Genomic DNA, 18,769 nt, shown 5'->3' with positions numbered 1-18,769 from the left:
AAAAACATCGCTAATGCATCTTAACACGAAACAAATAAAGCGGGAATTTGAAATTTTTAGATGCTGAGCAAAAACTCTTTAGATGCTAAAGAATTTTAACTTTTAGAACAATGATGCTAAAAAATTTGGGCGTTTTTAAATTTTTTAACAGTTTTCATTAAATTTTATACAAATTATCAATTTTAGATTATATTATATCTGTGATGATCAAGACAAACTTCAAATTGGAATATAAACCCATCTAAAATTGACAAACGGTGATTTTGTTTTGTTTTAAAACATGAAATAAGACACTCTTTTTTGTTCATTGAAGGGTTAAAAACTGTCACGTGCCAAAAGTGTGACAAAATGGCTAATAACCACACCAAGACTGCCGCCAGTCACTATCACGCTCTTCACACTGTAGTTACCGGCTAAAAACATGACAACCCTATCATCCGCGCGCTCGCTATTTTCCTCCACATTTTCCCTCGTTTTCTCACCTCCCAAACACACCCTCAAAAACAAATTCCCTTCCCTTTCCTCCATCAAACCCTACTCTCAATCCTCCATCAAAATGTCCTCCACAACGATCGAGCACATAGTCCTCTTCAAAGTCAAAGACAACACCGACCCCACAAAAATCAACACCATGCTCACTTCTCTAAACGCCCTCGTTTCACTCGACCCGGTTCTCCATCTCTCCGCGGGTCAGCTCCACCGGGTCAAGTCATCTCCGATTCCGTTCACTCACGTGCTCCACAGCCGTTACTCTTCTAAAGACAATCTCAACGCTTACTCTGCTCACCCCAGCCACGTCAGCGTTGTTAAAGAGCATGTTCTCCCTGTCTGCGATGACATCATGGCCGTCGATTGGATTGCCGATGATCTGGACGGACCATTGGTTCCGTCTCCTTGCTCTGCTATTCGTTTGACCTTTTTGAAATTGAAGGAAAATTTGGGGGAGGAAGTGAAAAATGAGATTTTATCTGTTATTAAAAGCATAAAATCGAGTTTTGGAGGGAATATTATTAAACAAATTAGCTGTGGAGAGAATTTTTCACCTGCTAGAGCAAAAGGATACTCGATTGCTTCGATTGCGGTTTTTGATGGATTAAGTGAAATGGAGACTGTGGATTCTAATGAAGAAATTGTTAATTTGCAAAAGGAGAAGGTTAGGGATTACTTGGAGAGTGTTATTGTTATTGATTATGTGGTGCCAAACCCGCAATCCGCTAGTCTTTAATGATTTTCGCCTTTCTTCCGAAGGCTAACATTTCAGGTTTCTTGAATAATAATGTTTGATATCCATGTGTTTGGATTATCTGTTGTTGTTGTTGAAATTGTATGCACATTGTTTTGAAATGGTTTTAGTTGTTTTGTTTGCGCTAGCAGTATAAGTGTGGTGTATCACATTGTTGTTTAATTGAAGCATTTGGAATGAATGTGAATGTGAATATGAATGTGAGATTGTCTAGCTAGATGAGATTTTATGACTGATTAGTAGTTCTGAATTTGGACATTATGTCACTGGTAGATGAGAAAATAGTTTCTTTTGCTCACAGTAGAGGAGGGAATATGAAGAGATATAAGAGCAGATGAAAAATAGTTACTAGAGTAGATGAAGATTGCCAACAAAAGGAGACTTGTGCAAAAAATGAAATGATAATTTCTCATTACATTTAAAACACATGCCTGTATGTTCTGTTTGTGCAACGCAAATGTCATAGGTTTATCTGACAGGAATCTATGATATGAAGCTGTGGAGAGTTATTGAATGTCGTATAGTTTTCCAGTATGTCTTGTGTATATAATCTGATAGGGAATATTAGGGAAAACAGTGTAGTTCCAGTGTTGCTTAGAAAAAATAAGTGGGAAATTGATAATTAGGCGTAGGATTAGAGTAAATTACGTAACAGATTGTTGCATGATGCATCCTTTTGATATACGGTCAAGTGCTTTGTTGAGTTGAATCGTGAATGAGGGACGGATATTAGTGTATACTGTACTATGAATACGGTGGATTTTTTTCATGTATATGTTAGATGTCTTCAAAGAAACGAATTCGCAACTTCTCGTAATTTTATGTTCTTATCTATCCGGAAGAACTATAACTTAGTGAATTATGACACTGAACACACCTGAAAAACTATAAGTTGAGAATTATGACATGGAACCCCATGTCATGGATATTCATATTATACAGTATCCTAATTTATATATGCTTTAGCTTCTACTCTCTTAGCTTAGCTTCTATAACTGACTGACAATTCTTCTCTTATCTTCCAGCACTAACGAAAACAGTAGTATTGACTATTGAGTATTATTGAGGCACATATGGTAGGAGACAAGAGATATTAGATTGCTAGGGTAGGGGAAAGCAAGCTGCACTGTTCAAATAGTTGTGCCTTTAATGATACTCCATTGGATTGCACACAAAATAGCGACTCCAAACTGAAGATTGCAAGTTTCTGTTTATCCTTGAAAAATTATACTGCGAGTGGCAATTAAAATCAGTCAATGTGGATGGTTTAGGCTGTTTAGCATAACCTTACAATGCATTAACATATTGTATGCTTTCTGTATGATAATATTGTATACTTTTTTATGATAAAAATTGCTTTAAAAGATGTTGGTTTAATTCCGTTAGTTAAGGTTCACAAATAATAAGATTTAAAGCTCAAAAATTCAATCAAACAAAATTGAATTTGGAGGATTCAATACACTAACGAATTCAGCAACAGTGACGGAAGCTACAAGAAAGTTGGCTACTAAAACTTCATGGACATGTAATTTTAATGGAGAAATTTGACAAATACATTGGGATACAGTCTTGAGACTTTTAATTGTTATTATGCTAAATTTCAAGTTGTAGTAATCTCGCAAAATTATTGGAGCATCCACAATGGACTCTTTATAATGCAAAATTCTTTATTATAGAGTGAAATTACAAAAAAAAAAAAAATGCTCCAATGAGCTCTTCATATTTAAAAATAAATATAAAACATGTCTTTAAAAATATAAAAGGTGTCTTTACCACTTCTCAACTTTCTCCATGATTTTTTATTTCTTTTTCATATAACTTCCATTTTCTGCTATTTGCTATCTTGTTTCTCAAAAAATCAATCTCCATTGAATTGTTAACTCCAATCGAAATTCTGGTCTCGGAGGATCATACAAATTTGAACAAAATGGAGTTAAACTATTATGTACAGTTCTTTATAGAATTGAAGAAAAAAGTTGCAGTAACAGTTTTTCATTTTGAAATTCTTATGGTCAATATATATAATGAGATTTTTTAACAATAATTATGATTTTATTATGAGGCATGGTTGAATCTGGGTCTGGGTCTACTTTCATAAAGGAAAGGCTCACTTTTTGCTACAGCCACCATTAAACTATGAGTTCATATAAAAGATGTAGTTTTGAATCTCTGGATATGTTTTTATGATGTTGCTAGATTTATGATGTAATGCCGAACATAATTAAAAGAGTAAATAAATTTAGAAAGTCTAATGAACACAAATAAAATTTATACTCTTTATTTTCAAAGATGTTCTTTATTTTATTTAAAGATGCTCTTAAAATAAAGAGCACAATTGAAAATGCTCTTAAAAGGCAATCTTCATTCATCAGGTTAAGAATGTAATAAACATCTTCATTTAACAGAATAGGATTAGTGCTTAGTGACATTACATACTAAAATATATCGTTAATTATTGCTGTAAGTAATCTCAATTTATTCAGGTGATATGATTAGAATCAATACGAACTCATTTATTAATCGTATCATACTATATTAAATTAAACGGATTATACGTTTCATTTTAATTCAAAATTTATTATTTTTCTGTATTAGACGAATCATATTCGTCTCTAATATGAACTTTTTCTTGATAACATTATTCGCAATACCCCATAAGAGGTAGACTTTGGCTTGAACATGAAAATGCTTGCAGCGCAAACTGAATCAAGTTACCCGTAGCTTGTTTTTGTTTTTTGTTTTTTTTAACAAGACAACAATTTCTTTTTCTTTCACTGATCATCATGCCATGCTTGCTACTCACGCCCAGAAGAAAAAAAGTCCACTTATCTTATCCAACTTTTCATCCTAATTTAATAATAATCTGATTGAAAATAAAACTTAAACTATACACAATCTTGGCTCCATCTCATAGGTCACCATTGCAACATATCTTCTCCTCCAAAAAATGATAAAATTTTCAATATCTTCTTCTCCAAGAACAATATAAAAATTTAATTTTAAAAGACTAATTCATATCACAGTCAATGCTAATGCAACAACACTGTAAATATTTCTCTCTATAAATATAAAGGAACAAGTTACACAAATCAGCAGTCAATAATTACATACAATTAAGGAACAATAATAACTTTGTTTTTGCCATGAGTGACCTTGTTTTATACTCTATAGTTCTTTCTTTGATATTTCTTGGTCTATATGGAGCTGGGAAAATTTTCTACTCCATTTGGTGGAAACCAAAATGGCTAGAAAGGAGGTTGAGGCAGCAAGGTATAACCGGTACACCTTACAAGCTCTTTATTGGAGATATGAAGCCATTCATAAAGATGATAACCGAAGCATGGTCCAAACCGATTAATCTGAACCACCAGATTATTCCACGAGTTGATCCGTTTACTCTTTATGTTGTTCAGAAATATGGTAAGCATCATTCCTATATAGAGTGAGATAAACTTAAGGTGATTTACTATGTGTTGACTGCAAATTGTAGCGATTAATCGAGACTTTACGTGTGAAGACGACGAGTATTGCTAAACTAACTAAATTTTGGATTTATCTGACAGGGAAGATATCAATGTTTTGGAATGGAAAAACACCAAGATTGATCATTTCTGATCCAGAACTAATGAAAGAAGTCTTATCCAACAAGCTAGGTCATATTCAGAAGCCACCATTAACCCCTCTAATTCTAATTCTTGCAAAAGGATTGACAGTTTTAGAGGGTGAAAAGTGGGCTAAACACAGAAAATTGATAAATCCTGCTTTCCATCTAGAGAAACTTAAAGTCAGTTTGATTTATTATTTGTTATCATTCAATAGCATAAATTCAACTGGATTTTTTGCATATTAACTTTGCCTATGCTCTCATCAATATCTTTTTAAGGGGATGATACCGGTATTCGCAATCAGCTGTAACAAAATGATACAAGAATGGAAGAAGATGATCAATAATCATCAAGAAACCTTTGAAGTGGATGTCTGGCCAGAAATTCAAAAATTAGCGAAGGATATCATTTCGCGGGCAGCATTCGGAAGCAATTATGAAGAAGGAAAGCAGATATTTGAACTTCAACATGAGTTAATGATGCTGACTATAGAAGCTATGCGAAGCTTGTATATTCCTGGTTTTAGGTACGGACTAATTACATTGTATATATTTAGCTTAAGCCTTAGACAACTGATTAAAAAGAAATGGATTGATCATTTACGGCGTTTCTTACCGATTTTGTAGATTTCTTCCTACAAAGAAGAACCAGAGGAGAAAGAAGCTGAACATAGAGATTACATCATTGCTGAGAAATATGGTTGAGAGGAAAAATAATACAATTAGAACTGGACAATCTAAGGTTGATGACCTGCTAAGCTTACTCTTGCATTCTAGTGAACAGAGTGAAAGTGGAATTGGAAGTAATGGATTGACAATTGAGGAGGTTATAGAGGAATGCAAGGTCTTCTACCTTGCTGGCCAAGAAACAACCTCAAGCTTGCTAACATGGACATTGATAGTCTTAGCTATGCACCAAGACTGGCAAGAAAAAGCAAGAGAAGAAGTTCTACATGTTTGTGGAAAGAAACAACCTGATTTTGAAGATTTAAACCACTTCAAGAATGTAAGTATTAACTCATCTCTACACTTAATCTTCATTCCTGAGCAATTTTAATGTCTAAGATGCTAAAAACAAGGGGAAAAAAAAACAAATAAAAAAGGTTGTTTTGTAAAATTCACATACCTTATAATTGTGCTGCAGATAAACATGATCTTGAATGAAGTCTTGAGGTTATATCCACCAGCAATTGCTCTATATCAACACGCTCGCGAGGAGACCAAGATAGGAGACATCACTATTCCAGCAGGTGTTGACATTACTCTACCCACATTGCTCATTCACCATGATCCTGAGTTCTGGGGTAATGATGCAGACGAATTTAGACCAGAAAGATTTTCAGCAGGAATTGCAAAGGCATCTAAAGATCAGTTAGCATTCTTTCCTTTCGGTTGGGGTCCAAGGACCTGTATTGGCCAAAACTTTTCCATGTTAGAAGCTAAGACAGCTTTGGCCATGATTCTACAACATTTCTCGTTTGAGCTTTCACCTTCATACTGTCATTCCCCGTACACAGTAATGATTCTGCAACCACAACATGGAGCTCAACTTATAATACGCCAAATATAAGCTTCTCCAGAAGACAGAAAAGTTAAAAATTATATCATAATCATATACTCACCTGTTTCTTCCGAATAACTTTCTTCAATGTCCTGAAGTTTGCCAGATTGTGCTGCTAGATTTGTGATCTTTCACAGTACTGAATTCAATATAAGTATTATTATAGATAATAAAGATTTTGATTTCAAATTATAATGCTTATGACTTAGATAAGAAACAAGAGTCATTGATCAAAATCATGCATTATTTATTAGATTATTAGAATATGTTTTCCTGCATCAACATATGATGGTTTAACCAATAAAAAAATATCTATGCCAATCAAACTGGAATGACAGCAAAAACAGATCACAAAATTTCGTATTATCTGTTAAAAGAGTAGTCCATATAAAAACTTTTCACCTATTTTATTGTTTCTAATTGAGAGTTAAATAAATGAAAATGCAAAACTCTTATAACCCTCATTTTAGGGAGAGAAAAAACCGAAACTAATAAATTTCCTATTTAGATAAACAGCGAAATGATTATCACAAATCAGCAATACTATTGATAATGGAATCCACGTTAGGAGTTACTATGACATGCTTGTCAATCTCTGCAACAGCACAACAGTGCTTCTGCGTTGTATCAACAACTGCAACATCTTGAGCAAAAGCACAGTCTAAACCTGGGGAGACCTGCAAATTCAACAAATTAAATATAAATGACAGTTGATGCTTTCCAGAATGCATTAATTTCAGAATTCATTGCACATAAATCCACAAGAGAGATGTATATATATGAAAGTTGTTCTCGCTACTCACATCAAAAAGGGTGTCACCAAGTTTCAGCTTAACTGCACCACTCTTGTAAACTAGCATTTTACCCATGTAGCCACCTGGTGAATCTTCTAATTTACAGGTCTTTCCTCCGTTCACATTATGGCCATCTGCTGCAGTAGCTGATTGCTTTACCATAGGCACTGTCGGCGGTAACTGAAGAAACAACATACTTGGCTCAACATTCTCCTCCTGCCAACAAATTTATTTAAAGGTATGAGAAAGATATTCAACCAGGATTACTTGAATTCACTTTAGTACATTGCCAACCATTAAACCAAGATCTGCTGCTGCATTTATAGAATTTTCGTCATATTCCACATCATCGAAAGCCTCTCCAAATTCCTCCGCATCAAGTATAGCTACAAGAAATATGAGAAAATTAATGCAATCATGCAACAGAGAACCAATCTGATCCAATTAGGAATGACATTAGTCTTATCATTTCAAATCGAATACAACTATCTCAATGGGAATTATTCCATGTTATGTAGTGTGCACTTTATCCTGTCAAAAGATTAAGCTCAAAAGGTACCTGGATCGCCTGAATATGGCCTCCTCAAAGGAAGAGTGACTGGGTAATAACTGTAATAATTCTGCAGTAAAATGAAAAATGTAGCAAGCTAAACTGAGCAAACGATTGCATACATTCAGATAAAAGAACATAGACAGAATAATAGAGCTTGTAAGGTTCAGTTGTAGTTAGCTTACCCATGGTTCCACATACTCTTTCTCTCCAAATCCTGACGAATAAGCAGGACCTGCGAAAACACAACATTATGAAACACGGTGAAAGTAGCTGGCAGACTTTAACAATAAATCCGTAAAAAGTAGCAACATTAGCATACCACCGATAGATGAACCTTGATTTTGGTTAACTGAAGCACCACCTTTGGGGACACCATACATTTTTATGTTAGACGATGCAGCTCCAAAACCAAATGCAATTTGGGAACCGTGCACTGTTTAAAGATCAAAGGATAAAAGAATCAGAACTCATATTGGGCAAAATATGACAAAGAATGCATAACAACATTTGTACAGCTTGTTTTAAACTAAAAAATGTACCTTTCTTTTCAATTTTAGGCTTTCCCTTGATAGACCTTTCCTGTGGAACAAGGTAGAAATAAATCAAATTACACAAACATATTTCACTAATTTAGCCTAGAAAAATTTAGCAAATTGATGAACAATCATACATGAAACTGCTTCATTAACTTCATAGCCTGAGCAGCATCCTCCTCTTCAGCCTTTTCACTGCAAACAGAGAAATAGGCAATACGCAAAGTCAATAAGGGTGACTCAATGCAGTTCCAAAGATCAACTAAAAATTAAATATCAAACACCTTTTAACTTCAGCCTTTGGCGGCCTCCGCTGAGGAGCTTTAGGCTTAAACTTAAGCTGCAAAAGCAGAGTCATTGACCATTATAAACTTTTTTTTTCATTTGAAAAACACATAAATAGAAGAAGAATCAGAAGAATAAAAGGAAATTAATTGAAGCAAACCTTCCTGGGTGGGTCTTGAGGTGGCTTGGACTCCATTAGAATCGAGCTTGAAAAACTTCTAATAAAATGGTGATAAATTCAAGTTAATGATCATAGTAACTCTACGTTGATCATCACCGATAGCATATATTTTGAAAATAGAAAGTGCAACAATTGAAATAAAAACAAGTTAAAGACAGACCCTGGTAGCTAGCTAGGTAGAACAGGATGATCAGTTTCTATGCATAAGTGAACAACATATGTAATTTTGTTAAGTGGAAGTGAATAGAATCAAATGACTGTTTGCATGTACAAGAGTTGAAAGTGTAATGGTAAAACCTGTAAAAGAAGAAGCAGAGTGTAGGCAATGGCAAAGAAACAAAGAGAACGGCCAACACAATAATAACTCCACTCACTATCGTGGTGTGTCATGAATTTATACGGAAAACCTAGTCAAGCCCAAAAACGCACGTACTTCTTTTTTTTTTTTAATTTATTTTTAATACGATTGTCGCTTTACGTGTTTCAGACGTGACTTGTAGTGTGACTTGTCAAATTATCAAATAAAATTTAAAATAATAATTGATTTGAAATAGTTTATCTTATTGAATATTTAAGATGACGGTTTTAATTATTTAAAAAATTTTAAATTATTACTCAAATTTTATATTATAGATAATTTTAATAGAAGATATAAAATAAAATTAAAAAAGTAGTTCATTAAAATAGTTTATCTTATTAGAATTTTATACAATAATAATTAAAATAGTAATTATTAAATAGTTAAAATAGTTTATTTTAATTGGTACTCTATACAATTATCTCAACATAATAGTTTATTTTGGTTAATACTCTAATTTATCTTAATATAACAGTTTATTTTAGTTAGTATTCTAATATTAATGATTATCTTATTTTTAATTAATAATTAATTTTATAAGTGAAAAGGATATTAACGTAAATGTGCATGTCCCCCCTCCCCTCTCCTATACGTGCTTTTATATGTAGTACAGTGGCGGACCCAGGAATTTATTATAAGGTGGACAAGGTTGTACTAAATATTTATAAGAAGGAAAAATTTAAAAATGTAAGGTGGTCAGTGCTATAAATTTTAAGGCCGAATAATTTGTAATACCCTGTAAGTTCAGGTGCCGTTTAGTGCAACGTGTCCGGCAGAGAAGGACCGGAGTTGCAGAGATAAAGATATTGGATATTAAAGAAAAGGATAATATGGAGTAAGACGTATATGTTTGAGGATTAGAATAAGAAAATAAGGAAAAATATCAAGAAAAGTTACAAACTAGAGTTCAGGGACTAAAGTGGTAATTTAACCAGTTAAGTCCGAAAATGGAATTATTTCGCCAAGGTCCGCGAAATGTTTTATAGTATTGGTGGTAAAAGTTTCAGGTCAATCGGAGACCTTTTAAAATTTGGACGCGGATTCATTTTGGGCTAAATTGTCAATTTTGAAGAATTCAAGGACCAAAGTGAAAATTAGCAAATTTAGCCTCGAGAATAGAAATTGGAAGATTATAGACGGAAATAATTATTTTTGGAATAGTATTATTTATTGGGATATAAATAATACGTAGATAATCGAGTTAAAAGAATAAATTAACCGTTTGGTTAAATTAGAAAGTTTAATAGAGAAATGGTTTAAGTTAAAGAAATGAAGGATTAAAAGAGTACATTAGCCAAGATATATATATATGTTTCTTAAGAAGAAGGAAAGAAAGAATGATCAGGAGCAGACGAAGAAAGAAAACGGCGATCACTTCGATCCGTCGCGGTTTCGCCATTTCTCGTCCGAATCGAGTGATTCTCGCGCCGATGGATTGAGAATTCGATTCTCTATCTTCTACGAGCGTCAATCGAGGTAAGCTTGACGTTTTGGTTTAAGGTTTCGAGCGGTTTTATCGTTTTAACGATTTTGGATTCGAATTTGACGTTTTTGAAGTTATTATGACGTTTTTGAAGAAACCGAGATATGGGTTTTGAGTATGGATGTGTGAAGCATGTCGGAATGGTGATAAAACCCCGGAAATCAACTTCCGAGGAGCTGTGCACGTGGTGCACGACCGTGTACCACGGGTGCACGAACGTGTACTGAAAGTACACGAACGTGCACCTAGCAAGGTACACGATCGTGTACCTAAAGTACACGAACGTGCACTTTTCATGGTGCACGAACGTGTACTAGAAGTACACGAACGTGTACCCCTGAGGTGCACGAACGTGCACTTGGTTGCACGATCGTGAACCCACCTCGGGGCACGCCCGTGTACCCCGGCTCGTATTCACGAGTGTATGACGTCTATTTGATCTAGACATTTGATATTTTCGAGAAAATTGGATTAAAATATTATCAAAGTCAAGAGTCGTATCGGGAATACGATCATATCGAACTAAGTTTATAACTTAGAGTTTTAGTATTAAGTTTACGATGATGGATTAAACGTACATATGATTTGAATAGGAAGTGGATACATCGACGAGGTACGAGATCGACGAGCTGGAATAGTTAAAAGAGTGAATGACGCGTGGAGCTTACGTTTGGATATAAGGAATAGCGATCGTAGTGAGTTAAACTTTACTTTGAGTATTATTACGCAATGGATAGTTTTTATATTATAAATATAATATTAAACTACATCGCATGCTATAGTATTTTATCGATAGAAATGAATTTGTGCATCGTATTATCGAATATATATAGATTGTGAAAACTAGTATATGATCCGGGGGAAACAAGCTACCTATTGGGTGTCAATAGGCTGTGTGATCACCAGCGTCCGGGTAAGTCATAGATAGAGATTTCATGGGTCGTATATCATACTTGTTTGTGCATGCGATACAGAGCCTATCAGGTTGAACTATCCCGGGGCCTGTATCTGCGAGTCGGCTGGTTGAACTATCCCGGACTCATATCGATCGATCGTTAGATGTTGTGATGATGTTCATTATGCATACTAAGATATTAGGGTTTCGATCGGATCAAATGCTTGAAGTATAATATGTTTGTATATATGTGTTTTGTTTTAAATGCGATGTTATTTTCTATAATACCTTAGTAATGTGTTATCTCACTCAGTATTTCCCCAAATACTGACCCCTCACATTGATGTTTTCCAGGTGTATAGAGTCGGATCAGACAGACCGTCTTTGGTGTGCTGAGTACGAGTCCCCTTGGTGCTGCAGTAGTATACGTATGACGAGTCTTAGCATAGAATAGTCAGGTCTTATAGGTTGTGTACATATTTAATGTTTGTTTGATGTGACGTCTTTTGGTTGTCAGTTTTGTATTGATCGATAGACGGGCTAGTACGTACAAGTTACGGAAGTGAGATGCCCACTATGATTGTATCGATGATGTGTTTATATATGATGTTATGTTATGATTGTAAACGTGTCTTTCTTATTATATGTCTATAGGATAGTTGTGTTTGCGTTTCCGCGAAAAAAAGTTAGAGTGGTTTTAGGCTTGCTACGGGTTTCGGAGCTACCACTCCCATTCCCTAGCGCCGGTCTCGGCTCAATAATTTGGGTCGTGACAAAGTTGGTATCAGAGCAGTTGGTCCAGTTACCTCTGCTAATATGTGATTTGAGTGCAGTTGGTCCATGATACCACTGCAAGTCTGTGATTGATGTTTGTTTGTTCCTAGGTATTAGGTCATTAGACTAAGCTAGGAACTACTGCAGCTATAGAATTGAGCCATGTCTGATCCAAGTTGTTTGTATTATTTGTTTTAAGATCGAGCTGATTGATTGTGAATTTTTGATTGATTGAGAATTCTTGTTTGTTTCATTATGATAAGTATGATCGATGGATTGTGAAATTCTTGTTTGTTTCATTATGACAAGTATGATCGATGGATTGTGAAACCTTTGTTTGTTTCTTTGCGAAATACGTATACGATGTATAGATGGTATCGAAATCGAATTATCGAAATGTCGAGATGTGCATGAAGAAGAAGTATGAAGTTACAGAAGTGGAAGAACCTACCGTGTACAGAGTTTAAATGTCTAGAGAACTTACAAAACTCGAAGTTTAAAACTTTTTGAAAGTTGTTTGTGTAAACGATTTTGAAAACATAGTTGTGCCTAGACCCGCGATAGTCATCGATAAGTGCCACGACATTGATAGAAGTGCATCACTACATATATCTGTACATACATCAATAGGACATGCATCATATGCATTATGTTCGGACGAAAAGGTGAGATGTGGCAACTCTTTGGGGATGAGAGACGTCATCACCCTAGTGCACAATTTTGTTAAAATGAAAATGAAATTTGAGTTAAAGTTCAAAATGAATCGTTTTATCGAAAGAGTTTTGAAAGAGTTTTGTTTTCATGTAAGTATACCTAGACCAGAACTCTGTAACGGAAGTGAAGTGCTCGCGAGCAAGCTGCGGTCAAGACCAAGAGGCGAATGTATACGTATAGTTGCGAAAACATAGACGTTATGCTTCTAGGATATGAACTTAGTTTCGAAACAACGCGCTAGAATATAGCTAAGACCGTGAATACGTTGGACAGTGATATGTATCCGATTAGTGGTAAGTTAGAAAGTAAGTATCTCTTTGACAGGATGTCAAAGATCTTAAATGACGATATAAGAGAAGAAGTGAATAATAGATGTGCGTGAATAGCGGAATGAAAATGATTGGACGGTGAACTAGGACGTTCATATTGTATGATAGGAGTATGAAAAGAGGATAGTTGAGTATAGGAATCGATTTATAGTTTATGCTTTGAAGATAGAAGATTGCCCTTATGATAAGATGAGGTGGATATTGTGTGATATTAGAAAGACGTCGGATTTAATAAGGATATCGACGATAGATGTACAAGGATAGGAGCGACAAGTCAAGAAAGCGTGTGATGGAATACAAAGTATATAGTATTGAATGTTAAACAAGGAACAAATGAAAAAGGTCAAGGGTATAAGATAAGTAAAAAGGTTGTATGAAAATTCGAGGACGAATTTTTATAAGGGGGGAAGAATGTAATACCCTGTAAGTTCAGGTGCCGTTTAGTGCAACGTGTCCGGCAGAGAAGGACCGGAGTTGCAGAGATAAAGATATTGGATATTAAAGAAAAGGATAATATGGAGTAAGACGTATATGTTTGAGGATTAGAATAAGAAAATAAGGAAAAATATCAAGAAAAGTTACAAACTAGAGTTCAGGGACTAAAGTGGTAATTTAACCAGTTAAGTCCGAAAATGGAATTATTTCGCCAAGGTCCGCGAAATGTTTTATAGTATTGGTGGTAAAAGTTTCAGGTCAATCGGAGACCTTTTAAAATTTGGACGCGGATTCATTTTGGGCTAAATTGTCAATTTTGAAGAATTCAAGGACCAAAGTGAAAATTAGCAAATTTAGCCTCGAGAATAGAAATTGGAAGATTATAGACGGAAATAATTATTTTTGGAATAGTATTATTTATTGGGATATAAATAATACGTAGATAATCGAGTTAAAAGAATAAATTAACCGTTTGGTTAAATTAGAAAGTTTAATAGAGAAATGGTTTAAGTTAAAGAAATGAAGGATTAAAAGAGTACATTAGCCAAGATATATATATATGTTTCTTAAGAAGAAGGAAAGAAAGAATGATCAGGAGCAGACGAAGAAAGAAAACGGCGATCACTTCGATCCGTCGCGGTTTCGCCATTTCTCGTCCGAATCGAGTGATTCTCGCGCCGATGGATTGAGAATTCGATTCTCTATCTTCTACGAGCGTCAATCGAGGTAAGCTTGACGTTTTGGTTTAAGGTTTCGAGCGGTTTTATCGTTTTAACGATTTTGGATTCGAATTTGACGTTTTTGAAGTTATTATGACGTTTTTGAAGAAACCGAGATATGGGTTTTGAGTATGGATGTGTGAAGCATGTCGGAATGGTGATAAAACCCCGGAAATCAACTTCCGAGGAGCTGTGCACGTGGTGCACGACCGTGTACCACGGGTGCACGAACGTGTACTGAAAGTACACGAACGTGCACCTAGCAAGGTACACGATCGTGTACCTAAAGTACACGAACGTGCACTTTTCATGGTGCACGAACGTGTACTAGAAGTACACGAACGTGTACCCCTGAGGTGCACGAACGTGCACTTGGTTGCACGATCGTGAACCCACCTCGGGGCACGCCCGTGTACCCCGGCTCGTATTCACGAGTGTATGACGTCTATTTGATCTAGACATTTGATATTTTCGAGAAAATTGGATTAAAATATTATCAAAGTCAAGAGTCGTATCGGGAATACGATCATATCGAACTAAGTTTATAACTTAGAGTTTTAGTATTAAGTTTACGATGATGGATTAAACGTACATATGATTTGAATAGGAAGTGGATACATCGACGAGGTACGAGATCGACGAGCTGGAATAGTTAAAAGAGTGAATGACGCGTGGAGCTTACGTTTGGATATAAGGAATAGCGATCGTAGTGAGTTAAACTTTACTTTGAGTATTATTACGCAATGGATAGTTTTTATATTATAAATATAATATTAAACTACATCGCATGCTATAGTATTTTATCGATAGAAATGAATTTGTGCATCGTATTATCGAATATATATAGATTGTGAAAACTAGTATATGATCCGGGGGAAACAAGCTACCTATTGGGTGTCAATAGGCTGTGTGATCACCAGCGTCCGGGTAAGTCATAGATAGAGATTTCATGGGTCGTATATCATACTTGTTTGTGCATGCGATACAGAGCCTATCTGGTTGAACTATCCCGGGGCCTGTATCTGCGAGTCGGCTGGTTGAACTATCCCGGACTCATATCGATCGATCGTTAGATGTTGTGATGATGTTCATTATGCATACTAAGATATTAGGGTTTCGATCGGATCAAATGCTTGAAGTATAATATGTTTGTATATATGTGTTTTGTTTTAAATGCGATGTTATTTTCTATAATACCTTAGTAATGTGTTATCTCACTCAGTATTTCCCCAAATACTGACCCCTCACATTGATGTTTTCCAGGTGTATAGAGTCGGATCAGACAGACCGTCTTTGGTGTGCTGAGTACGAGTCCCCTTGGTGCTGCAGTAGTATACGTATGACGAGTCTTAGCATAGAATAGTCAGGTCTTATAGGTTGTGTACATATTTAATGTTTGTTTGATGTGACGTCTTTTGGTTGTCAGTTTTGTATTGATCGATAGACGGGCTAGTACGTACAAGTTACGGAAGTGAGATGCCCACTATGGTTGTATCGATGATGTGTCTATATATGATGTTATGTTATGATTGTAAACGTGTCTTTCTTATTATATGTCTATAGGATAGTTGTGTTTGCGTTTCCGCGAAAAAAAGTTAGAGTGGTTTTAGGCTTGCTACGGGTTTCGGAGCTACCACTCCCATTCCCTAGCGCCGGTCTCGGCTCAATAATTTGGGTCGTGACAAAGTTGGTATCAGAGCAGTTGGTCCAGTTACCTCTGCTAATATGTGATTTGAGTGCAGTTGGTCCATGATACCACTGCAAGTCTGTGATTGATGTTTGTTTGTTCCTAGGTATTAGGTCATTAGACTAAGCTAGGAACTACTGCAGCTATAGAATTGAGCCATGTCTGATCCAAGTTGTTTGTATTATTTGTTTTAAGATCGAGCTGATTGATTGTGAATTTTTGATTGATTGAGAATTCTTGTTTGTTTCATTATGATAAGTATGATCGATGGATTGTGAAATTCTTGTTTGTTTCATTATGACAAGTATGATCGATGGATTGTGAAACCTTTGTTTGTTTCTTTGCGAAATACGTATACGATGTATAGATGGTATCGAAATCGAATTATCGAAATGTCGAGATGTGCATGAAGAAGAAGTATGAAGTTACAGAAGTGGAAGAACCTACCGTGTACAGAGTTTAAATGTCTAGAGAACTTACAAAACTCGAAGTTTAAAACTTTTTGAAAGTTGTTTGTGTAAACGATTTTGAAAACATAGTTGTGCCTAGACCCGCGATAGTCATCGATAAGTGCCACGACATTGATAGAAGTGCATCACTACATATATCTGTACATACATCAATAGGACATGCATCATATGCATTATGTTCGGACGAAAAGGTGAGATGTGGCAACTCTTTGGGGATGAGAGACGTCATCACCCTAGTGCACAATTTTGTTAAAATGAAAATGAAATTTGAGTTAAAGTTCAAAATGAATCGTTTTATCGAAAGAGTTTTGAAAGAGTTTTGTTTTCATGTAAGTATACCTAGACCAGAACTCTGTAACGGAAGTGAAGTGCTCGCGAGCAAGCTGCGGTCAAGACCAAGAGGCGAATGTATACGTATAGTTGCGAAAACATAGACGTTATGCTTCTAGGATATGAACTTAGTTTCGAAACAACGCGCTAGAATATAGCTAAGACCGTGAATACGTTGGACAGTGATATGTATCCGATTAGTGGTAAGTTAGAAAGTAAGTATCTCTTTGACAGGATGTCAAAGATCTTAAATGACGATATAAGAGAAGAAGTGAATAATAGATGTGCGTGAATAGCGGAATGAAAATGATTGGACGGTGAACTAGGACGTTCATATTGTATGATAGGAGTATGAAAAGAGGATAGTTGAGTATAGGAATCGATTTATAGTTTATGCTTTGAAGATAGAAGATTGCCCTTATGATAAGATGAGGTGGATATTGTGTGATATTAGAAAGACGTCGGATTTAATAAGGATATCGACGATAGATGTACAAGGATAGGAGCGACAAGTCAAGAAAGCGTGTGATGGAATACAAAGTATATAGTATTGAATGTTAAACAAGGAACAAATGAAAAAGGTCAAGGGTATAAGATAAGTAAAAAGGTTGTATGAAAATTCGAGGACGAATTTTTATAAGGGGGGAAGAATGTAATACCCTGTAAGTTCAGGTGCCGTTTAGTGCAACGTGTCCGGCAGAGAAGGACCGGAGTTGCAGAGATAAAGATATTGGATATTAAAGAAAAGGATAATATGGAGTAAGACGTATATGTTTGAGGATTAGAATAAGAAAATAAGGAAAAATATCAAGAAAAGTTACAAACTAGAGTTCAGGGACTAAAGTGGTAATTTAACCAGTTAAGTCCGAAAATGGAATTATTTCGCCAAGGTCCGCGAAATGTTTTATAGTATTGGTGGTAAAAGTTTCAGGTCAATCGGAGACCTTTTAAAATTTGGACGCGGATTCATTTTGGGCTAAATTGTCAATTTTGAAGAATTCAAGGACCAAAGTGAAAATTAGCAAATTTAGCCTCGAGAATAGAAATTGGAAGATTATAGACGGAAATAATTATTTTTGGAATAGTATTATTTATTGGGATATAAATAATACGTAGATAATCGAGTTAAAAGAATAAATTAACCGTTTGGTTAAATTAGAAAGTTTAATAGAGAAATGGTTTAAGTTAAAGAAATGAAGGATTAAAAGAGTACATTAGCCAAGATATATATATATGTTTCTTAAGAAGAAGGAAAGAAAGAATGATCAGGAGCAGACGAAGAAAGAAAACGGCGATCACTTCGATCCGTCGCGGTTTCGCCATTTCTCGTCCGAATCGAGTGATTCTCGCGCCGATGGATTGAGAATTCGATTCTCTATCTTCTACGAGCGTCAATCGAGGTAAGCTTGACGTTTTGGTTTAAGGTTTCGAGCGGTTTTATCGTTTTAACGATTTTGGATTCGAATTTGACGTTTTTGAAGTTATTATGACGTTTTTGAAGAAACCGAGATATGGGTTTTGAGTATGGATGTGTGAAGCATGTCGGAATGGTGATAAAACCCCGGAAATCAACTTCCGAGGAGCTGTGCACGTGGTGCACGACCGTGTACCACGGGTGCACGAACGTGTACTGAAAGTACACGAACGTGCACCTAGCAAGGTACACGATCGTGTACCTAAAGTACACGAACGTGCACTTTTCATGGTGCACGAACGTGTACTAGAAGTACACGAACGTGTACCCCTGAGGTGCACGAACGTGCACTTGGTTGCACGATCGTGAACCCACCTCGGGGCACGCCCGTGTACCCCGGCTCGTAT

At 35.6% G+C, this 18,769-nt stretch overlaps 3 protein-coding genes across 6 annotated transcripts; 2 read left to right on the top strand and 1 right to left on the bottom strand.

Moving 5' to 3' along the window:
• The first annotated feature begins 369 nt into the window (after nucleotides 1-369).
• Nucleotides 370-1,430, top strand: LOC126670445 (stress-response A/B barrel domain-containing protein UP3). The gene has a single exon (XM_050364178.2). The coding sequence runs from the start codon at nucleotides 422-424 to the stop codon at nucleotides 1,223-1,225; it is 804 nt and encodes a 267-aa protein (XP_050220135.1). The 5' UTR covers nucleotides 370-421; the 3' UTR covers nucleotides 1,226-1,430.
• A 2,874-nt stretch (nucleotides 1,431-4,304) lies between these two features.
• Nucleotides 4,305-6,603, top strand: LOC126670055 (cytochrome P450 CYP72A616-like). Its single transcript, XM_050363710.2, has 5 exons — nucleotides 4,305-4,663; nucleotides 4,807-5,027; nucleotides 5,127-5,374; nucleotides 5,475-5,853; nucleotides 5,992-6,603. The coding sequence occupies exons 1-5, from the start codon at nucleotides 4,387-4,389 to the stop codon at nucleotides 6,415-6,417; spliced, it is 1,551 nt and encodes a 516-aa protein (XP_050219667.1). The 5' UTR covers nucleotides 4,305-4,386; the 3' UTR covers nucleotides 6,418-6,603.
• Nucleotides 6,604-6,740: 137 nt separating this feature from the next.
• LOC126670056 (uncharacterized) lies at nucleotides 6,741-9,127 on the bottom strand. 4 transcript variants are annotated; one of them, XM_050363712.2, is made up of 11 exons: nucleotides 9,052-9,127; nucleotides 8,734-8,791; nucleotides 8,573-8,628; nucleotides 8,426-8,483; nucleotides 8,295-8,334; nucleotides 8,075-8,188; nucleotides 7,938-7,987; nucleotides 7,762-7,822; nucleotides 7,497-7,588; nucleotides 7,212-7,418; nucleotides 6,741-7,085 (listed from the first exon to the last, which is right to left on the bottom strand). In XM_050363712.2, the coding sequence occupies exons 2-11, from the start codon at nucleotides 8,767-8,769 to the stop codon at nucleotides 6,936-6,938; spliced, it is 864 nt and encodes a 287-aa protein (XP_050219669.1). In that variant the 5' UTR covers nucleotides 8,770-8,791; nucleotides 9,052-9,127; the 3' UTR covers nucleotides 6,741-6,935. The 4 variants fall into 4 exon arrangements, with proteins under 4 accessions (XP_050219669.1, XP_050219668.1, XP_050219670.1 ...); XM_050363711.2 differs by having other exon boundaries at nucleotides 8,915-9,118; XM_050363713.2 differs by having other exon boundaries at nucleotides 8,734-8,788; nucleotides 8,915-9,118.
• Nucleotides 9,128-18,769: the final 9,642 nt, after the last annotated feature.

This window comes from Mercurialis annua, linkage group LG2 (genome assembly GCF_937616625.2).
Source record: "Mercurialis annua linkage group LG2, ddMerAnnu1.2, whole genome shotgun sequence".
NCBI classification, from domain to species: domain Eukaryota; kingdom Viridiplantae; phylum Streptophyta; class Magnoliopsida; order Malpighiales; family Euphorbiaceae; genus Mercurialis; species Mercurialis annua.
This window is presented reverse-complemented; position numbering and strand designations above follow the sequence as displayed.